This window comes from Pavona decussata, unplaced genomic scaffold, assembly GCF_977016875.1.
Source record: "Pavona decussata unplaced genomic scaffold, jaPavDecu1.1 SCAFFOLD_67, whole genome shotgun sequence".
NCBI classification, from domain to species: Eukaryota; Metazoa; Cnidaria; class Anthozoa; order Scleractinia; family Agariciidae; genus Pavona; species Pavona decussata.
The window spans coordinates 2,784,089-2,800,380 of record NW_028145486.1 but is presented as its reverse complement, the minus strand read 5'-3'; the positions used below and the strand labels follow the sequence as shown (position 1 = coordinate 2,800,380).

Below are 16,292 nucleotides of genomic sequence, written 5' to 3'. Positions count from 1 at the left end.
CGATTCAAAACGAAAAAAAACCCTGGCCGCCTTTGCGCCTATTGAGCTTTATTGTTTCGTAAGTGGCAAAAATCTCAGCGTTTATGATTATGCTAATCGATACAGAACTGAAACACGCTCCAATGTAAAGATATTTACTTACACAATGGTTATTCATGATTTTCGCGATAGATGAACAGTACCAAAACATTATTCACCCATGCGCACCTCGGCTTAAACGGGTTTTTAAAATCTTAACGGACATTTCATTTGCTGCTTTACGAACCAAAATAACTTAAATTTGGAACGAAAGTGGGTCTCTGAAAAGTTAGCACACGCACAAGGTTCCCAAGAGTTTACCATACTTTGCCTGGAACTTAAGCGGACAGTTTGAAAGATTTACCTGAAAGGTTTGAGGCATGAAGTGATAGTGAAGGCCGCGCCGTGTATGTGCAAGTCCAAGAGTTGTACAGTTGACGTGACCCGCCTGAGAATAGGAATAGATCGTGGCGATGCCTATTTAACAAGGGAGAACGGCTTCGATCTGGTTGATTAATCCAGTATAGAGGTAAGTTGCTAAGGGTCAATTAACAGTTGGGCTGCAAAGTTTGCTGCTGACCAAAGCTCGTTTTAATTTTCAACCATGCTCTAAAGCCAATAATTTGCTTTCTCCCGGCTTCGTTTCCTCACACTCAGGTTGCGCACCATCACTGAGTAGCTTCAAGGTAAAATACAAAGAGATGAACACAGGAAATCGGCCAGAACTCAGAACTCAGTGGGACATTCAAAAGGCCCTAATGGGTTATAAATCCCTAAACGGCCTCGCTACTCGCTCCATACACTTTCCGAGATTCTGTAAATAAACACAACCTATTCCATTCAGTGCCACGGACTAATTGTCTTCCTAATAGTTTTCGCTATAGCGGTGCTGTTCTGCCGTGGACTAGCCCGGCTCGGGTTTCTCAAAATGCGAGGCAAGCAGGATGTCTGGGTGAATTTAGTTATGTTAATGTAAATAATTTCATTGTTTACTGTTCAACTACTTGTTCTTTGACAGTCAAACTCAAAACGCCGATTATTGAGGAAAAAAACTACAGTGTGTTCAGTGCCAATTGCTTGAGCTTGCTTGTATTAACTTGTATTTTGGGTATCTTGATTAAAGATTCAGTAACGATCGAAACTTCCAATTTTTCCGGAACTTATATTTATAAAGTTACAGTTAGTAGTCAACACCAAGAAATGATATTCGTTAATGTGGAACTATATTAAAGGGGATCATTTCTTCATGTTTCTTATAGTCGTTTATTTACTCTTTGCTTATTAGATTAAATACGCTGCTGTAAATCTCGAATCAAACAACCTCTCCCGGTGTACGAGAGAATAAAACAATAACGTGATTTTACACTCGGACGGAGACTTGAGTGATGGCAAATGTAAGTACTAGAACATTATTTATCTATTTAATATAACCTTAAACTCTGACTTGGAAAAACTTTAAAACACAACATTTATCATTAAATTAGAAAAAGACTTTTCGGCCTTCGTCGGTTTCAAAAAGACTATGAATAAGCGGGTGCTAAATGTACTGACAACATGTAACGAAAGATCACCGAGCACAGCGAGATAACGAAGATAACAGAGTCCTATAAGTTTAAGATTATATTATGTCCATTCCTGAGTACAATTTTAGTAGTTTTCATTATTTATTTATTTATTTATTTATTTATTTATTTATTTATTTATTTATTTATTTATTTATTTATTTATTTACCGAACAAATCTTCACTCGAACTAGAACGTTACAATATAAGATAATAAGATATTCAGCGCTTGTTGAACTTTTATGGAAAAAAAAAGAAAAGAAACAAAATTAATAAGCACAACGGAACTACATTTAGGTACCTATATCAATGTCGCGCTCTTTGGAAGGCAAGACAGATAAAGTTCTTATCTCATTTTATCTGGCTTTTTTATTACTGAATATTCCTCATTTCGTCAGTGTACCACTGAATGTAACTGACTTTCTAGACCTTTCCCGATCGGGACGACTTCAACTACAGTTAATAAGTTCCAAGTATAGAAAGCGATTTGAAGTGTCTCTCGGACGACTGTAAATAAAATATCTTCAAATCAAAAACCTCAAAAGATAGAAATAGTTACAGACAGCTAATATACTTAACTGAACCCTTTTAATCTTTCTAAGTCAAAGGAGAGGAGATATAAAGGAAACAAGGGAATAATTCTCACTGGGCCTGGGGAGATCTGGTTACTAGATAACCTTGAGCCCACAATATGAGCTTAGGTAACTCGTAGGAGTGGTTAAACTGTGTTTACTTTTTCGTTTCACAAACGTGAAGGGCGCGACAAATTACACACAGCTTCACTGATGTTCAATTACTTTACTTGCACAATTGACCGTACAATTCAGTTTCAGTTTATTTTTTTACGCGGGATGCCCTGAAGGGGCATACCGTGTCTAAAAACGGGTCGATTTCTTTTTTTTTTTTTCTTTTTTTTTTTTTCTTCCTCGTAGCTACAAATCGGTACATTAATTTATTCATTAAACTCACCCCTCTCCTACTCGGGGTGTATTGTTCTGATTGTCTTCAACAGAAGCAGCCCAATCAAAATCCATTCTTGTCGCTTACATCGCGAGGGAGGGGACCCACTCACCCCTACCTGTGTGACGTCAACGCATCATTTGATCTATTTACAAAAAACAGATTAAATTTGACGCCATATTGTTAACATGTTCTGGACTCAAGTGTGCCGTTTTCAAACGGAAATTTCACCATTTTGAAGCGGTGAATCGAAAGAATAACTTCTAAGAAGCACCCGACATTTAAAACGGTGGAAATTGGTGAGTTCCTGGCAAAGGAATCGTGCTTTGTTTGATAGTCTTAGACCACGACGCAAGACTGAAAAGAGGTCATTGAGAAGCTTATGTTATCGTAATGGAATTTCAAAAATTTCCAGTGAAAGTCTGGGTCGCGTTATACAAGGGAAACAACGTAACGCGATTGTCGTGACTCAAACTATTCCATTAGCAAGGGTAGATTTATCAATCGGCGAAGCATACAGTTGGAATAAATGAATCAGCCCCAGCATCACGCGTAATGCCAGTGTAGCAGGCATCTTGTTTGCCATTATTCTTGCACATTGTTGCATGAAAAATTACATTAGACTAAATGAATAAGAGAGAGAAACATGTGGCGAGGATGCCCATAGAGAAACCATTGGGGAGTATATGAGCTACAGGCAACTTTGAAATCAGGATTTTAGGCGTAGCTTATTTAATTTATCAATAAATTTAGGTAAAAAGAGCAAGTACTCAATCAAACACACACAGGCAGAAAAAAAAAAAAGCACGTTCAAAACAGGACTAGTCCATTTAGGAGAAATGATCTTCATTCAGATTTCAACAGAGAAATACCCTCAGCATTCTGAATTTCTGAATTAAAGTAATTAAACAGTTTAGGTCCATGAAAACTTATTGCAAACTGTCTGATAGTCGTTCTACAATCAGTGATAGCATTTAGCCGGGCCAAAATAATATATACCATTATATACGACTAACTATGGCTGTGGTCACTGAAGTATTTTCTTATCCAAAGATATTAGTATATTTTTACTGCCATTTTGAATCAACTCATTTAGTGCACACTGCGCATGTCAACTCACGCCCTTCGTAATAAGGTGGGCAAGTTGAAAAATAATCACAGTTCGCCTGCACCAGGTACAATAATGCACCGTCGTGGTCGCGGTGACTTCCTGGAACCGATTCCGGTTCCTGATCAACACAAATAAAATTCCCTCCTTCATAATGCCAATGTTGAGTCATCAAGTACATCTGGTCTAAAACCATGGCCTCTAAAACCAGTCCAAACTCTTGATCAGCATCGTTCTAGATTACAATGTATGAATATTAAGTGAATCACCATCTTGCAGTTATGTAGGCAACATAAGCAGGCTTGAACGAGATTCGAACCCATGACCTCTGCGATACCGGGGTAGTGCTCTGCCAACGGAGCTATCAAGCCAACTGTGAGCTGGTCATATTGTGAATTCGTAAAATACTCGTAGAGGTGAAGTATTAAAAGTGGAATATATATGACAACAATGTATCAGTTTTGTTTTTTTTTTTCTTGATATCCAATTTCAGAAAATAATCAAAGCAAAACCTCAGTAAGCACCTACTCGTCATGTTTAATCCGTTAGTACCTTTTGGTCCAGGAAGACCCTGTGGTCCGACAAGACCCTCTCGTCCGTCGCGACCTACAGAAATTAACAAAAGAAATAAGGATTAAGGACTCTCGGCCAATCCGGCTAAAATGCGAATGTCTGGATTAAGCAACAGAGTTGATAAGGTTATTAATGGCTCCAACAACGGACTAACGCTCGAAACGTCAACACACTCGAATCTCGTCACGGTGGCCAAATTAGCTTATCACATTTACTGTTGGTAAAACCAAACATTCGTTTCCATCTCCCCACCGAAGCAGCACCACAGGTTCTTTAGAAACTAACCCCCTTACAAATTATAGCAATCTAAAATACGACTTCGAAAGACTATTTCTACGGAAACCTCAGCGGAATTGGCATCTGAATAATTAATTGGCAGCGACAAAGAAAGTTTTTCTTCCTATGCCACAAGAGGGGACCAGCCTAATCTCCAAGTTTAAAAAGGAAAGCATTCAACGCAAGGCCTCTTAAGACGAATTTTTATCACAGCTACAAATAAAATTAAATATTTAAAGAAAAAACACTTTCCATGCACCGATTAATCCTTGGATCGTCAACATTGGCTGCCACATTGTTCATATCTTGGCTTACCGGCATAGTTTCTCGTAAGCCTCAGGCATTTTTTTGAATGTTTACTGAATGTTACGTACTGAAATGTTAACTGGGAGGATGTTTATGTAATTTAGTAAAAAGGTTCGGTTCGGTCCCTAACCAATCAGATTGCAAGGATGATACCACGTGATCAAAGTGAGCAATCAGGATCAATTAAATTGCGTCATCGTGACGTCAATCATTTAAGAAATGACGTAGTGACGTCGTGGCTTAGTATGAAAATGAGCTAGGCCACGTGATCAAAACGAACCAATCAGGATTTTTATTTAGCACTTTCAGAGACATTCAATTTTCCAATTTTTCACCCGTATTATACCATTACCATCTTCACTTACCTGGTAATCCGGGTGATCCCGGGGGACCTGCAGGGCCATCCCTACCGTCCCTCCCGTCCCGTCCTGCATAAAACAAAACAATCCACATTAGCATTGTAAATGACATTCGCCTGCTCTTCAGTGTAGTCCCAGAGCGGCTATCGAACGGCACAGGTTAGCGCAGACTAGCTTCCTTTCGAGTTGATGAAGTCAGAAAGAATGAGGTCTTATAAGGAACAATATTGCAATCATTTATTATTTCCTTCCTTTGCCTGCAGCTGGAATCTTATAATTTGCTGTTTAGGGCACAAACAGCACACAGTGTCATACTTTAGAAAAATGACTAAAAGTACTACTATCTAGGCAATTTTAAATTTCTTGTATTTTTTCTCGCCACTTTGTTGCGACATGTACACAAGTTGCACGAATCATTGCCTTGTGTAACGTGCCCTAAAATGGGCATGAACATGTCTAGCAAATTTGTTCTTGCTGCAACTGTTGCGAGAAGTAGAAGTAGGATCTACTACCCGAAACGGTGACTGCAACAAAAACGTTGTGAGACATATTCATTGTAGGGTTTGTAGACTACGCAACCGGATCCGTGCACCTTGCGTCGCAACGGTGCAACGAGATTGCCAGTCACGTCTTCCTCTCTTCCGTGCCTACACGTTTAAGCACATAAAGGGACAAAAATTGAAACTTCCTTTTCCTCCCAGACGCTTTTAGGGCTCAACAAAAATCGCAATTCTCAATAGAGCACTGTTCTATTTTTTTTTATGAAAAACTGATCATGAAGAATGCCGTCAAACAAACCTCTGAATGACACACTTGTTCCTAGCACATCTTTTGGAGTGGATTTGTTGTCATTGAGAACCCTGAAAGGAGGAAAATAAATTAGCGCCTGTTTTAAATTCGAAACAGCAACTGATTGTCAAATTAAGTCCGTTCACCTTTAATAACAGCAAATTTAGCTAAACAGGTTAGGAGAATGAAGAATCTGATGATCCAAGGAAAAAAGATAAAACCCAGATTAAACCAAATTCCAGGGAGAAGTATGATATAAACTAAAAAGGTTACGAGTGGCTGTTCACTCTGATTTTCCTTCTTGAAATTGCCTTTTCTGGAATTTCATCCGATCGTAAGATTTTTAACCCTCGTTATGATGGATTATTTCGCTTTACCTGATTTCTAGAACTTTCAGTCGCTTCTCAAGGCTTTGAAGACTTAAAGGGACGGTCCTCCTCAGTCGCACATGTAAATCTTTAAAACCACGCTTGGTATCTTTGGCTTCATTCTGAGGCGGACTTGAAGGGAAGAACGACTTTGTCGCCAGTTCGAGTGAGGTCACCTTCTCATCTATTGTAGCCAATTTTTGTTTCATTTGCAAATGATCCATGAAAAAGAAAGCTTGGAAAACCATGCAAGACAAAAGAAAAATGATCGCTGCTATACAAAGCAAGCAACAGAGAATCTCGGAGATGCCGAATTTTTTTCTTTGTTCTTTAGTTGTCGTATCCATGGTCAAATGATTTAGTTTATGTTCCTAACCGTACCTTCGCAAAGAATTCCGCCTGAACGCGTCTGCCCCAGCTTATGTGCACTATTTATGAAATGAAGACTGATAATCTCACACTCAGAGTCAGACCTTGATCTCTGCTGCATTTTTTAACGGCGGAGCCGGGCTGACACCTGAACTTGGCAAATTTCCTATGTTTATTCAGTCTACTAAAACGGAAGAGTCATAGTCAAACAACTTGAAGGTTAGCTTCGAAATTTTGTAAAAAGAAGAAGGAACAGTTATGATGAAAATCCTCCATAGTAATGTAGTAATTTTACCCTTTTTTGATTAAAAAAAATAGAGATCTTATTTGCTTTAACTCTACTTATGAGCTTTGACCCATTCAGTTGGACTTCTTCCACATTTAAAGTGTTATTACTTTTCATGATTATGTTACTGATGAATCTTGGTAGAACTTGCCATAGGAATAAGGATCTTGAACAAGGATCACACCTTCTTTTTTCACACCATCTCCAGCAATATTCTGATATTTGTTTTAGCAATATTAAGGACGTGTCTCGATTATGGGACGACTCCAAGACTTAACAAAAAGAGAAGTCTTATTCCTTAATCTACTTACGAGCTTGCGAGCAGAATAAATGGAGCAAGAAGTGCGGCTGATTCATTCTCCGTCATGGCGTCATTTGTTGGTTTGTTTTTAGGGCGAGATTGGATTCCAGAGACAAGAAGCGAGTATGGTGTTATGGGGCGAGGAAATCTTCCCAAAAAGCCCCAAGCAAACCTTGTAAGTTCTCTTTAATTCTCAGGGCAGTCTAATGCATAAAAAAGGTCTCTGGACGAAACGCTGAGTACAATAATTGTTCATATTATATTGGAAAAAATAAAAACTAATTTACGTTTTGCTTCTCTCCCCGTCACGTCCCCTCGTTGTTCACTCGCTTTACTATCCCTAAGAAAAATAAGGTAGTGCTTGTGGTCTAACTTCCGCGCAGTACTGGTGTCCAGTTACAGCTACCTAGTTACGAAAAGCTGTTATTGGCAAATAATTATGACTGTGCTATCCCCGTATTAAAATTAGCGCGAGATAAAGCTATCAGGGTCAATAATGATTTTGTTAAAACAAGAGCAATGAGCTTAAATAATCACCTGAGCCTAGCTTCGCTCCTGACAACTCCCTGGTGGTTCAAACAGCGGATAAAATGTATTGGTCGGAGTACATTTTATCCTCTGGATAGCGATTTGTCCACTGGATGGAGTTATCCGCTGCGCTCTTTGAACAACCGGGGCCAGAGGTATATCTGAGAACTATTTGAAAATTTAATGGTGTTTATTTATATCACTAAGGGCGGAATTATTTGCTGCATTTTATTGAACTTCGCGCAACTTGCTGTGTTGTTCAGTTAGTTTGGTTGTCGCAGCTTGGAGATCCAAAATACGAGTATTTATCACCTCACGCGAAAGTCCTCCCTGTATTACACCTTTATTTCGGTTTAATTATTCAAGCTGTTAACAGAGCTGGCCACTAGTGCTTCTAGTTGAAAAATTCTTTCTGAATAAATGAATTATAATCCACCAATTAGTTTCCGCCCGTTCTCATTGGACAAAACACGTCATTTGGTACGAAATCGGGTGGCAGTCATCGAACGATAACAGTAGCTAACAGTCTCCGATTGTTGTTTCCGCGAGGCCTTACTTGTTATAATCCGAGCACATTTTAACAAAATGTCTTAAGTTGGTTAGCTTGCATTTATTTGATTGTCATCACTTCGTGGTCAGTGCTTTTTTGCCTTTTCCGTTGTAAAGAGCGCGCATTTAAGAAACTGATCAGACCCCTTCCGACTTGCTTCGCTTTGCGAGACTTTTTTTTTTCGAACAATCGTTCAGCCTTGGGCCGTCCTTATCCTCCGATATGTACAAATAACATGGAGCGTGAAATCAAGGCTCTGTGGCATGATAAATCTCTAAATGAATTTAGATCAGCAGCCTGCTCGAGGATGCGTGGCATCTCCTTTATTCACCACAGAACGAAAATATGAAAAGCTTAACGGACTAACTATTGAGTTACTGAAGCCCACTGAAGTGACGTCATATATACCTCTGTCCTCTATAACACGGACTGAGACTGTACATACTAAAATCAAGATACGACTACAGGAATCTGCAGAAGTAGAAAAATATCCGGGTTATAGGGTTTTTCTTCTTTTCTAATTGTGTTTTTTAAACTAAGAAAATAGTAAGGAGGCAAAAAAGAACTAAGTACTGTATTCACGTTTTACAACTGTTCCTGGGTAATTAAGGAAAATTCGTAATCCCCGAGTGGTCTTTTCTGTAAACTAAGGTCGAATTAGAATTATATATGCAAATGCTACCTGCCACAGCCCTCAAAATACAAATCTTTCATCAAATTAAGATAAGTGCGTAATGATAACCTTATAAACATGATTTCAAACATATATACGCACTAAAATTACTTTGGCCATAAAGTCTGTAAAACATAACAGGCCTAACATCTTCTTCGTGTGGTAAAATAACCAAAAAGTGTACTAAGATAAAATGACAGAGTATTTTTAGAAGTGACATTGTTCCACATAGTTTAAGTTAAAGTTTTTCTTTTACTTCGTACAAACCGCGCATGTTAACTCTCGACCGTGGTAATAAGGTGGACAGCCTGAGAAATGCCCACAGTCTGCCTGCACGAGGTACAGCAATGCACCGTTGTGATTGCTGTGACTTCCTGGAACTGATTCTGGCTCCTGATCAACACAAATATAATTACGTGATATCGTATGTGAGTCATGCTCAGTCGTCAAGTACCCGTGATACTCCTCGGTCCATCCATGAGGACAGTCATTCCTTGCAGGGATCATCAGCTGGGTGCCACGTGACCTGACATAGCACACGGCACATGGTGCATCATGGTCGTGGACATTTCTGTTAAAAGGATTGAAGGAACTCACTTCATACTCGGCACCATAGATCCGTCCTCCGCTGTCAAAAGTGTTTGTGTATTTTCCATATTTGGGTTGGTTTGGCAGACAGATGTATTCGCCTCCGCCTCCTTTGTGATTGTAATAACCGCCTGCTATGAACCCTGGGTAGAACATCAGTAGAACATACTATTAGAGTCATTAAACTATTTTTCCCCGCACTTAAAGTAACCTGAGTAAGCTTAAATATCGCTTATTATGTACTTCTCCCATCGAACAATACCACTTTTTAATATTTCAAAAACACCGGACTGAAAGAAAAAATAATTAATAAAACCTACGGGTTTAAGGCTACATTGTAGTTGTAAAAACGCGGACGCGTCCCCCTATTCCAACACTGAAATTTACAGTGATCCATTTCGCTAAAATTTTAGCTCTCGCTGGTAGTGGCATTGATTCCAAACACCGACTACACATTTAATATGTAAGCGTTAAGTACATCGTTAAGAATGCTCTGAAAATTTTGTGGAATACTGTTGGGAAACCCCTTTCGCAGGAGCCCGCCCTTACGATCATAACTACTTCGCACATTTTCCCACGACAATTTGGGTGACAGCGAAAGAATTTAAGGTTCCTTCTCCGTGACTTGAATTGCTTACCAGAGTACAAAACCTGAGCATCTCCACTACAGTTTGTGCGCCCCCAGCGGATGTACTTCACTCCAGACAACCCCTGTCCTTCTTGTCCCTTTTGTCCTTTGGGCCCAGGTGGTCCTTGATTACCTTGTGTCCCATCAAAAGCAAAAGAAGTAGTATTTTAATGCCATTTTAAGGAATTAACATTCCTTATACTTTAAGTCAAAATGTTAATAGGAGCAAATTCCTGATAGTTAAAGGAAAACATACTACATGAAACACAATGTTAAACCTTAGCCCACGCTGAAGACTGCTTATGGCAATACCTTATAATCCAGGAAGACCTTGTGGTCCGGCAAGACCTCTTCTACCTTCACGTCCGTCACGACCTGTGAGCATAATAAAGAGACAAATGTTTGGTTTTATCAGCAGAGCTGACAAGGTAATTTGGCCACCGTAAAGAGATTCTAGTGCTGACATTTCAATCCGTTAACCCTTCGTAAGAGTGAGGGACAAGACCAAAAATTCGTTACCACTCCCCCACCAATGCAGCGCCACAGTTTCTTTAGAAACTAACCCAAATTGTAAAGAAACAGATGAGCAGACAGCAAAGAACTGATCAGAACCAGAAAATACGTGTTTAGAACTCTTGGGTGACCACGAGAAAAAGAACCCGATCGAGGGCTACACTTTTGAAAAAAATAACCGTAACTGGAGTTTGAAGCTTTTAGTTAGGGTGCTTCGGAAAGGCAAGAATCTATCAAGCGTAATTTATCTTTTTCTATTTCCACATGGAAAAAAGGTTTTTAGCTCCACAATGGGTTTCACCACGGTAATATTCAGTAAAGGAATTGAATTTACCAGCCATTCTATGGCGTCTTAAAGTAAGACATGTTGAACTGGACAATCGATATTTAAACTATATTATACACTCAACCAACAGAAAAACTTTCTTTGGACTAAACATTTGTTGATACACCTCAGTAAAAATATAATCGTTTATAAACATTTTTACAATAGGTGCTGCGGACGCTATCAAGTACAGAATTACAATTTCGAAGGTAAAAAAAAGTGAAGACAACCTCGTATCGCGATAATTTTTGGCAATTTTTTAGCGTAACATTAGCGTAAGAAAGCTACAACTAGATTGCAGAAAAAGGAACCCCAATTTAAAAGCAATCTTCAATGAAGACCACTCTGCAAGTTTAGTTTTTTCTCATTCCCTGGGAATTTTTGTCTCTCTGTTTTTATTTTTTTGTTGTTTTTTGTCTACCCGGCGTTCTCGCTATTCCTGGAGAGCCTGGTGTTCCTGTTTGTCCTGGTGTCCCCGGTGGTCCCGGTGGACCCGCGGGTCCTGTGAGTCCATTCCTGCCATCTCTTCCATCCCGACCTGAAAATGAAACAAAGTGTGACAATTTTTTAATATTTAATCGAACGAAAGAAGAAGAAGAAGATGATGATGATGATGATGATGATGATGATGATGATGATGTGATGATGATGATGTTCATGATGATGGTGATGAAATCGCAATCAAACTAACCTCTTTGGGAATAACCGTCTCTTGGAAAAGATCTGTTCTCTTTCAGGGCCCTGGAAAAAAGTAACAAGAAATCTCGACATAAATAAATGACTTATTTTCATTCCTTTTATTTTCGGATACTGCTAGACTTAACAGTCATCCACACGTAACTGAAATGTTTGTTCATTTTGTATATTAACTCTCTACTGTTGGCTATTTAAACTCACAAATAGCCAGTTCGATCCCAGTTTGCTTCATAGCTCATTTCGAAAGGACTGCATCTGTATCTCAAGGTTGTGCGTTGGAAACACAATCAAGCCTGCTTGTTTTTGGCCAGATTCTAGAGTTGCTAATGATAATCTACTTTAACAGAAGCTAGTTCGTTTCCTTCGATCATTTACCGCTTCCAGCAACTTTTACGCTTCTTTAATGCTTCCTAAACTTTCCGCGTGCACTAATCATGAACCACTTCCAATTAAGTTTATACTTTCCTTTCAATTGTGCTTTTCCTTGCATCAAGCACACATTTTAACTTGTTTTCACTGTGAAATATATCTTCTGTGCTGTGCTCATATGCTTTGTTGGTAGCGAGAACCAGCGTCTCAGTCCAACCAAATTTAAAACAGATTAAACAAAAGCCGGGTAAACACAAATGCAGAAAATAAACAAAACATATCATCATTATTATTATTATTTTTATTATCCTTATCATCATCATCATCATTATCATTATTATTTTTATAATTACTATTTCACAATTGAACGACCAGTGTGTAGACAGTATATCTAAGCGGGTGTCAAGGAAATTAACTGTAATAAAGTTGTTAAATAAGGAGATCACCAATGTCCGTGTGGCCAGTCTATCTCGAGCACTACAGGATAAAAGCTGGAAAATGACAAAACTAGCTCTCGATAGTAATCAGATTAATGGTAAAGGTAATTGAAATGCATTTATATACTGCATTTTCTATTTACATATAATTTATTCAAATGCGGTTTACACCAGCATATGTCCATTAGCGACCTCATCCTACCCTCCCAACCCATGAAATCATGAAACAGCACAAAGACCAGACCAGCACACCGGGAACTCCATGCCCTCCTATTTGCGATTAGTGTTTGGGTTATGAACATTGAAGTGTAGTGAGACAAGGCCTACGGTTTATCGTCCTTATCCGAGAAGACTAGAAATTCTAACCATTTGCAGATGTCATTACAAAGGCCTCAATTATTTGAAGACCCTGAGTGTTGGTCCGGTCGGGGTTTGAATCCACGACCTCCCGCACGGTAGTCCGATGCTCAATCAACTGAGCTAACCGGTCGGCGGTTAGATTACCGATACAGGTGTTGGCAGTCTGTGTGAGGCACTGAAAGAGCCAAGCTCTCATGTTTGGACATTATCTTTGAGTGATAATCAGATCACAGATGCCGGTGTCACAAGTCTATCTCAGGTATTGAAAGAGCTAAAGTGCAAAGTAGCCGCACTAGATCTGTGTCATAATCAGATTACCGTTGTCGGTCTTTCAAGTTTATTTGGAGCGTTAACGCAGCCAAGTTGCAAAGTGATCAGCCTTAAGCTGGACTGTAATAGGATCAGTGATGCTGGTGCTATCAAAATATCCATTCTGAAACAGCAAAGCTTTAAGATAACCGAGCTTTATCTTGGTGGTAATTAGATCACTGTTGTTGGTATTGTTAGCGTGTGTCTAGTAATAACAGAAGTGCAAAGCAGCAATCTAATCTAGCCAAACTAGATCTTTCGGAAAATGTTGTTGTTGGCGACTAACGAAAAAAATTTCTGGAAAATCTCCTACGATAACACGGACCAGATACCAATGTGATGCATTAGGACAATGGCACAGAAGACGCGAGTTGGGAACGTCAGTTTCACACATACACGCAGTCTTGGTTCTCGCCGACCGTTCATGAGAAAAATGAGACTTCTTTATAGCCTAGGAAAACTAGTATACTGATAGAAGTTGTACATTCAAATGCATTAGGTCACATGAAATAAAGTAAACTATCACTAATCAATGTGCCTCGTTTACTCGATTCTCGCCAACGTCCTTAGATGACGTTAGGCGCTTCACCCGCTAGACCTAATCTCTCTGCTGCTCGGCGGTACAACTAAGAAAAGCCAATTTCGTAAAGTTTCGAAGTCACAGAAAAGTGAGGAAAATGCTGCGACAAAAGTTTTTCGCAGAAATAAGCTAAACATCAAGGATATTGCTTTACTGAAAAAAATTGGTGTGAGGGGGGGGGGGGGGGGGTTGTAGGGGTACTTCAAATGAAAATGTCACCTATATTAGCCGGTCACTTTCCTGATCAGTGGCAATAGATAGCAGAAACTTTGCAATAGAGATCCAGTTTTCGTTAAAAATTACTGTTCTAGTGCACAGAAACCAGTACTTAAAAAAATGCTTTAACGTTTGGCGTAAAATTTAATTTCAGGATCTTCATTTTCAAAGGGAAGTACAAAACATGGGAATCGCAACTGAAAAGGTCAGCTGACTGTCAGATCACAGCTCATTGCTGACTCTGGCGTACGTAGACAGATGACGTCATAAATGCCATCCTGCTCGTTACTGATTTGGTTTCCCTTGATAACAACTGTGCACAGGTCATATATGAGATGAAATAGCCTGCGTAGCTGGCGGTTTTTGTTATTGGGCTCGCGGGAAAACAGGCACAAAGGCCGAAACGAGTGGCGAAGCCGCGGCTTCGCCGCTCGTTGACGCGGCTTCGCCGCGTCTGTCGCGGATCTCGCCCCATTTCCCCCGCAGCCGCACCACTCGTTTCGGCCCGACTTTCCCGCCCATCAACAAAAACCGCCAGCTACGCAGGCTAGAGATGAAAAGACATGGACGAGCAAACAAAAAACAAAAGCGCATTTGAAGACTTCGCCCAGTATCTCCGATCAAGAATGTGTTTACTTTAAGAGCGGTTGTCAGTAACTTTCGAGAATCCGGCGACAAAAGCGAAAATTCGAATTTTTTTTTTATCTGCCCCAAAAGACCCTTTTGGTGGACTATTTTCAAAAATAATATTCAAAAGTTCCAGCGAATTTTTATTTTGACCAAAATTGGGAAAGTTCGAAATCGGCCAAAACGCGGCCGACGGCCCGATTGAAATTATGCAAATTAGTACATTTTCGAAACTCTCGCTCAAGACAAGGCAGCGTTTTCTCGAGTTGACACTTTCACAATCGTTTTTACATCCCTTGTGCTTGCTTCCAAACTATATTTTATCTCCACCTGAACATTCTTTCATTTAAAGTTGCCCACGTAAAGAATACAATGTTTGCTATTCCTTAGATAGAGTGATTTTTGCCATATATCATCAAGGGTATACAAATATAACGGGTAATGAAAAAATTTTTTTGAACAGGCAATTTTTCTTATTTATCATGTTAAAATATTTAGTTTGGCCCGTGAAAAGCAAGCGCGCTAGGTCGAGATGTGTGGAATGCACTTTGACACAGATCGCCATTTCAGTACTTCATGTTCCTCCTGTTACTTTGCACTTATCAATACACTTCGCGGAAGCTTTTAGATAAAACCAAGGTCTCTGTGTTCATTTCATGCTTTTATACACGTAAATAACTAGCTTCGAACTTGAGTGCTCCCCATATTCGCATTAGGTTATCAAATGATTCCTTTCAGGCGAAATTTTCGAGTTTGTATTGAGCAGTTCAAGCGAGATGAAAGAGCCGTTCCCAGGGAAATAACTTGAAATCAGTGAATCAATACCCTGTCTCTGTCTCTGTCTCTGTCGTACCCAGAGTCTTCGTTCCCTCTGACCAGCGGTCAAAAAACGAACCAGAAAAAAAATATCAAAAAAATGTCGGACTTCCGGTTAAATTGCGCATGCCCATACCTGGTGAGTTCTGACCGAAGAGCCCAACATTTTTTATTTATTTATTTAGTTATTTATTTATTTATTGTTATTGTTGAACGATCCAACCGCTCACCAAAAGATCGTAGGCTCTGGGAACGAGGATGAGTTCTGGTTGTTCTATTTTACTTCCCGGAGTTTTTCATTGTTTAACAGTCTAAATCGATGTCTCAACGGATCTTTCCAGGATCGCTCGTTTGCTGCATTCTCGTTCCCAGAGCCGCCTGAGAGGAACAGAAGGCTCTGGGAACGAGAATGTCGTTTGATTGATTTTTCTGCAATTTTGTACCCAGCCAATCTCGTACCCAGAGTCTTCAGGCTTTTTGTCTGGGAGTCTGGGACGAGTCGACCGTGCGATCCATGTGTCAAGGAATGCTGGTAAATTGAACGTAATCCGGCAATAATAATAAACTCGAGTGAACAATTATTGGAGAAAGGGACAAAGAGAAAAATCACACAATCTATTAAAGAAAAAAAACTTTATTTTTCATTCATTTTTTTTTTCTGTAAAAGAGAAATAAAAAATAGATCGAGCTCGATTAAACGTTCTCTGTCCCCCCCTCCCCCCTCCCCCCTACCCCGGAAAATAACGGAACATCGACAACAATTTGAGGTGGATTTTTTACCGAGCTCGATATTAGGCGGAGC

At 39.6% G+C, this 16,292-nt stretch overlaps 3 protein-coding genes and 1 long non-coding RNA gene across 4 annotated transcripts in view; all 4 read right to left on the bottom strand.

Annotated features, from left to right (window-relative positions):
* The window catches only part of LOC146478077 (uncharacterized), a 33,720-nt gene extending 27,002 nt beyond the window's left edge, over positions 1-6,718 (bottom strand). The window contains exon 1 of the mRNA XM_085112789.1: positions 6,329-6,718. Coding sequence (XP_084968915.1) covers positions 6,329-6,666 — 338 coding nt within the window. The 5' untranslated portion in view covers positions 6,667-6,718. The remainder of the gene's footprint in view (positions 1-6,328) is intronic.
* LOC146478073 (uncharacterized) overlaps positions 1-16,292 on the bottom strand; it is an 89,886-nt gene that overhangs the window by 53,672 nt on the left and 19,922 nt on the right. Inside the window, exon 2 of the mRNA XM_085112798.1 lies at positions 5,961-6,022. Coding sequence (XP_084968924.1) covers positions 5,961-6,022 — 62 coding nt within the window. The remainder of the gene's footprint in view (positions 1-5,960; positions 6,023-16,292) is intronic.
* LOC146478076 (uncharacterized) lies at positions 8,018-10,391 on the bottom strand (the record flags this gene model as incomplete). The annotated part of the gene is made up of 2 exons (XM_085112505.1): positions 8,018-9,757; positions 10,253-10,391. Coding segments are annotated over 2 exons (618 nt in total), but the record flags the coding sequence as incomplete, so codon positions are not given.
* LOC146478075 (uncharacterized) lies at positions 10,252-11,977 on the bottom strand. Its single transcript, XR_014865192.1, has 4 exons — positions 11,772-11,977; positions 11,502-11,618; positions 10,555-10,617; positions 10,252-10,375 (listed from the first exon to the last, which is right to left on the bottom strand). It is a non-coding gene; the product is annotated as an uncharacterized LOC146478075 (long non-coding RNA).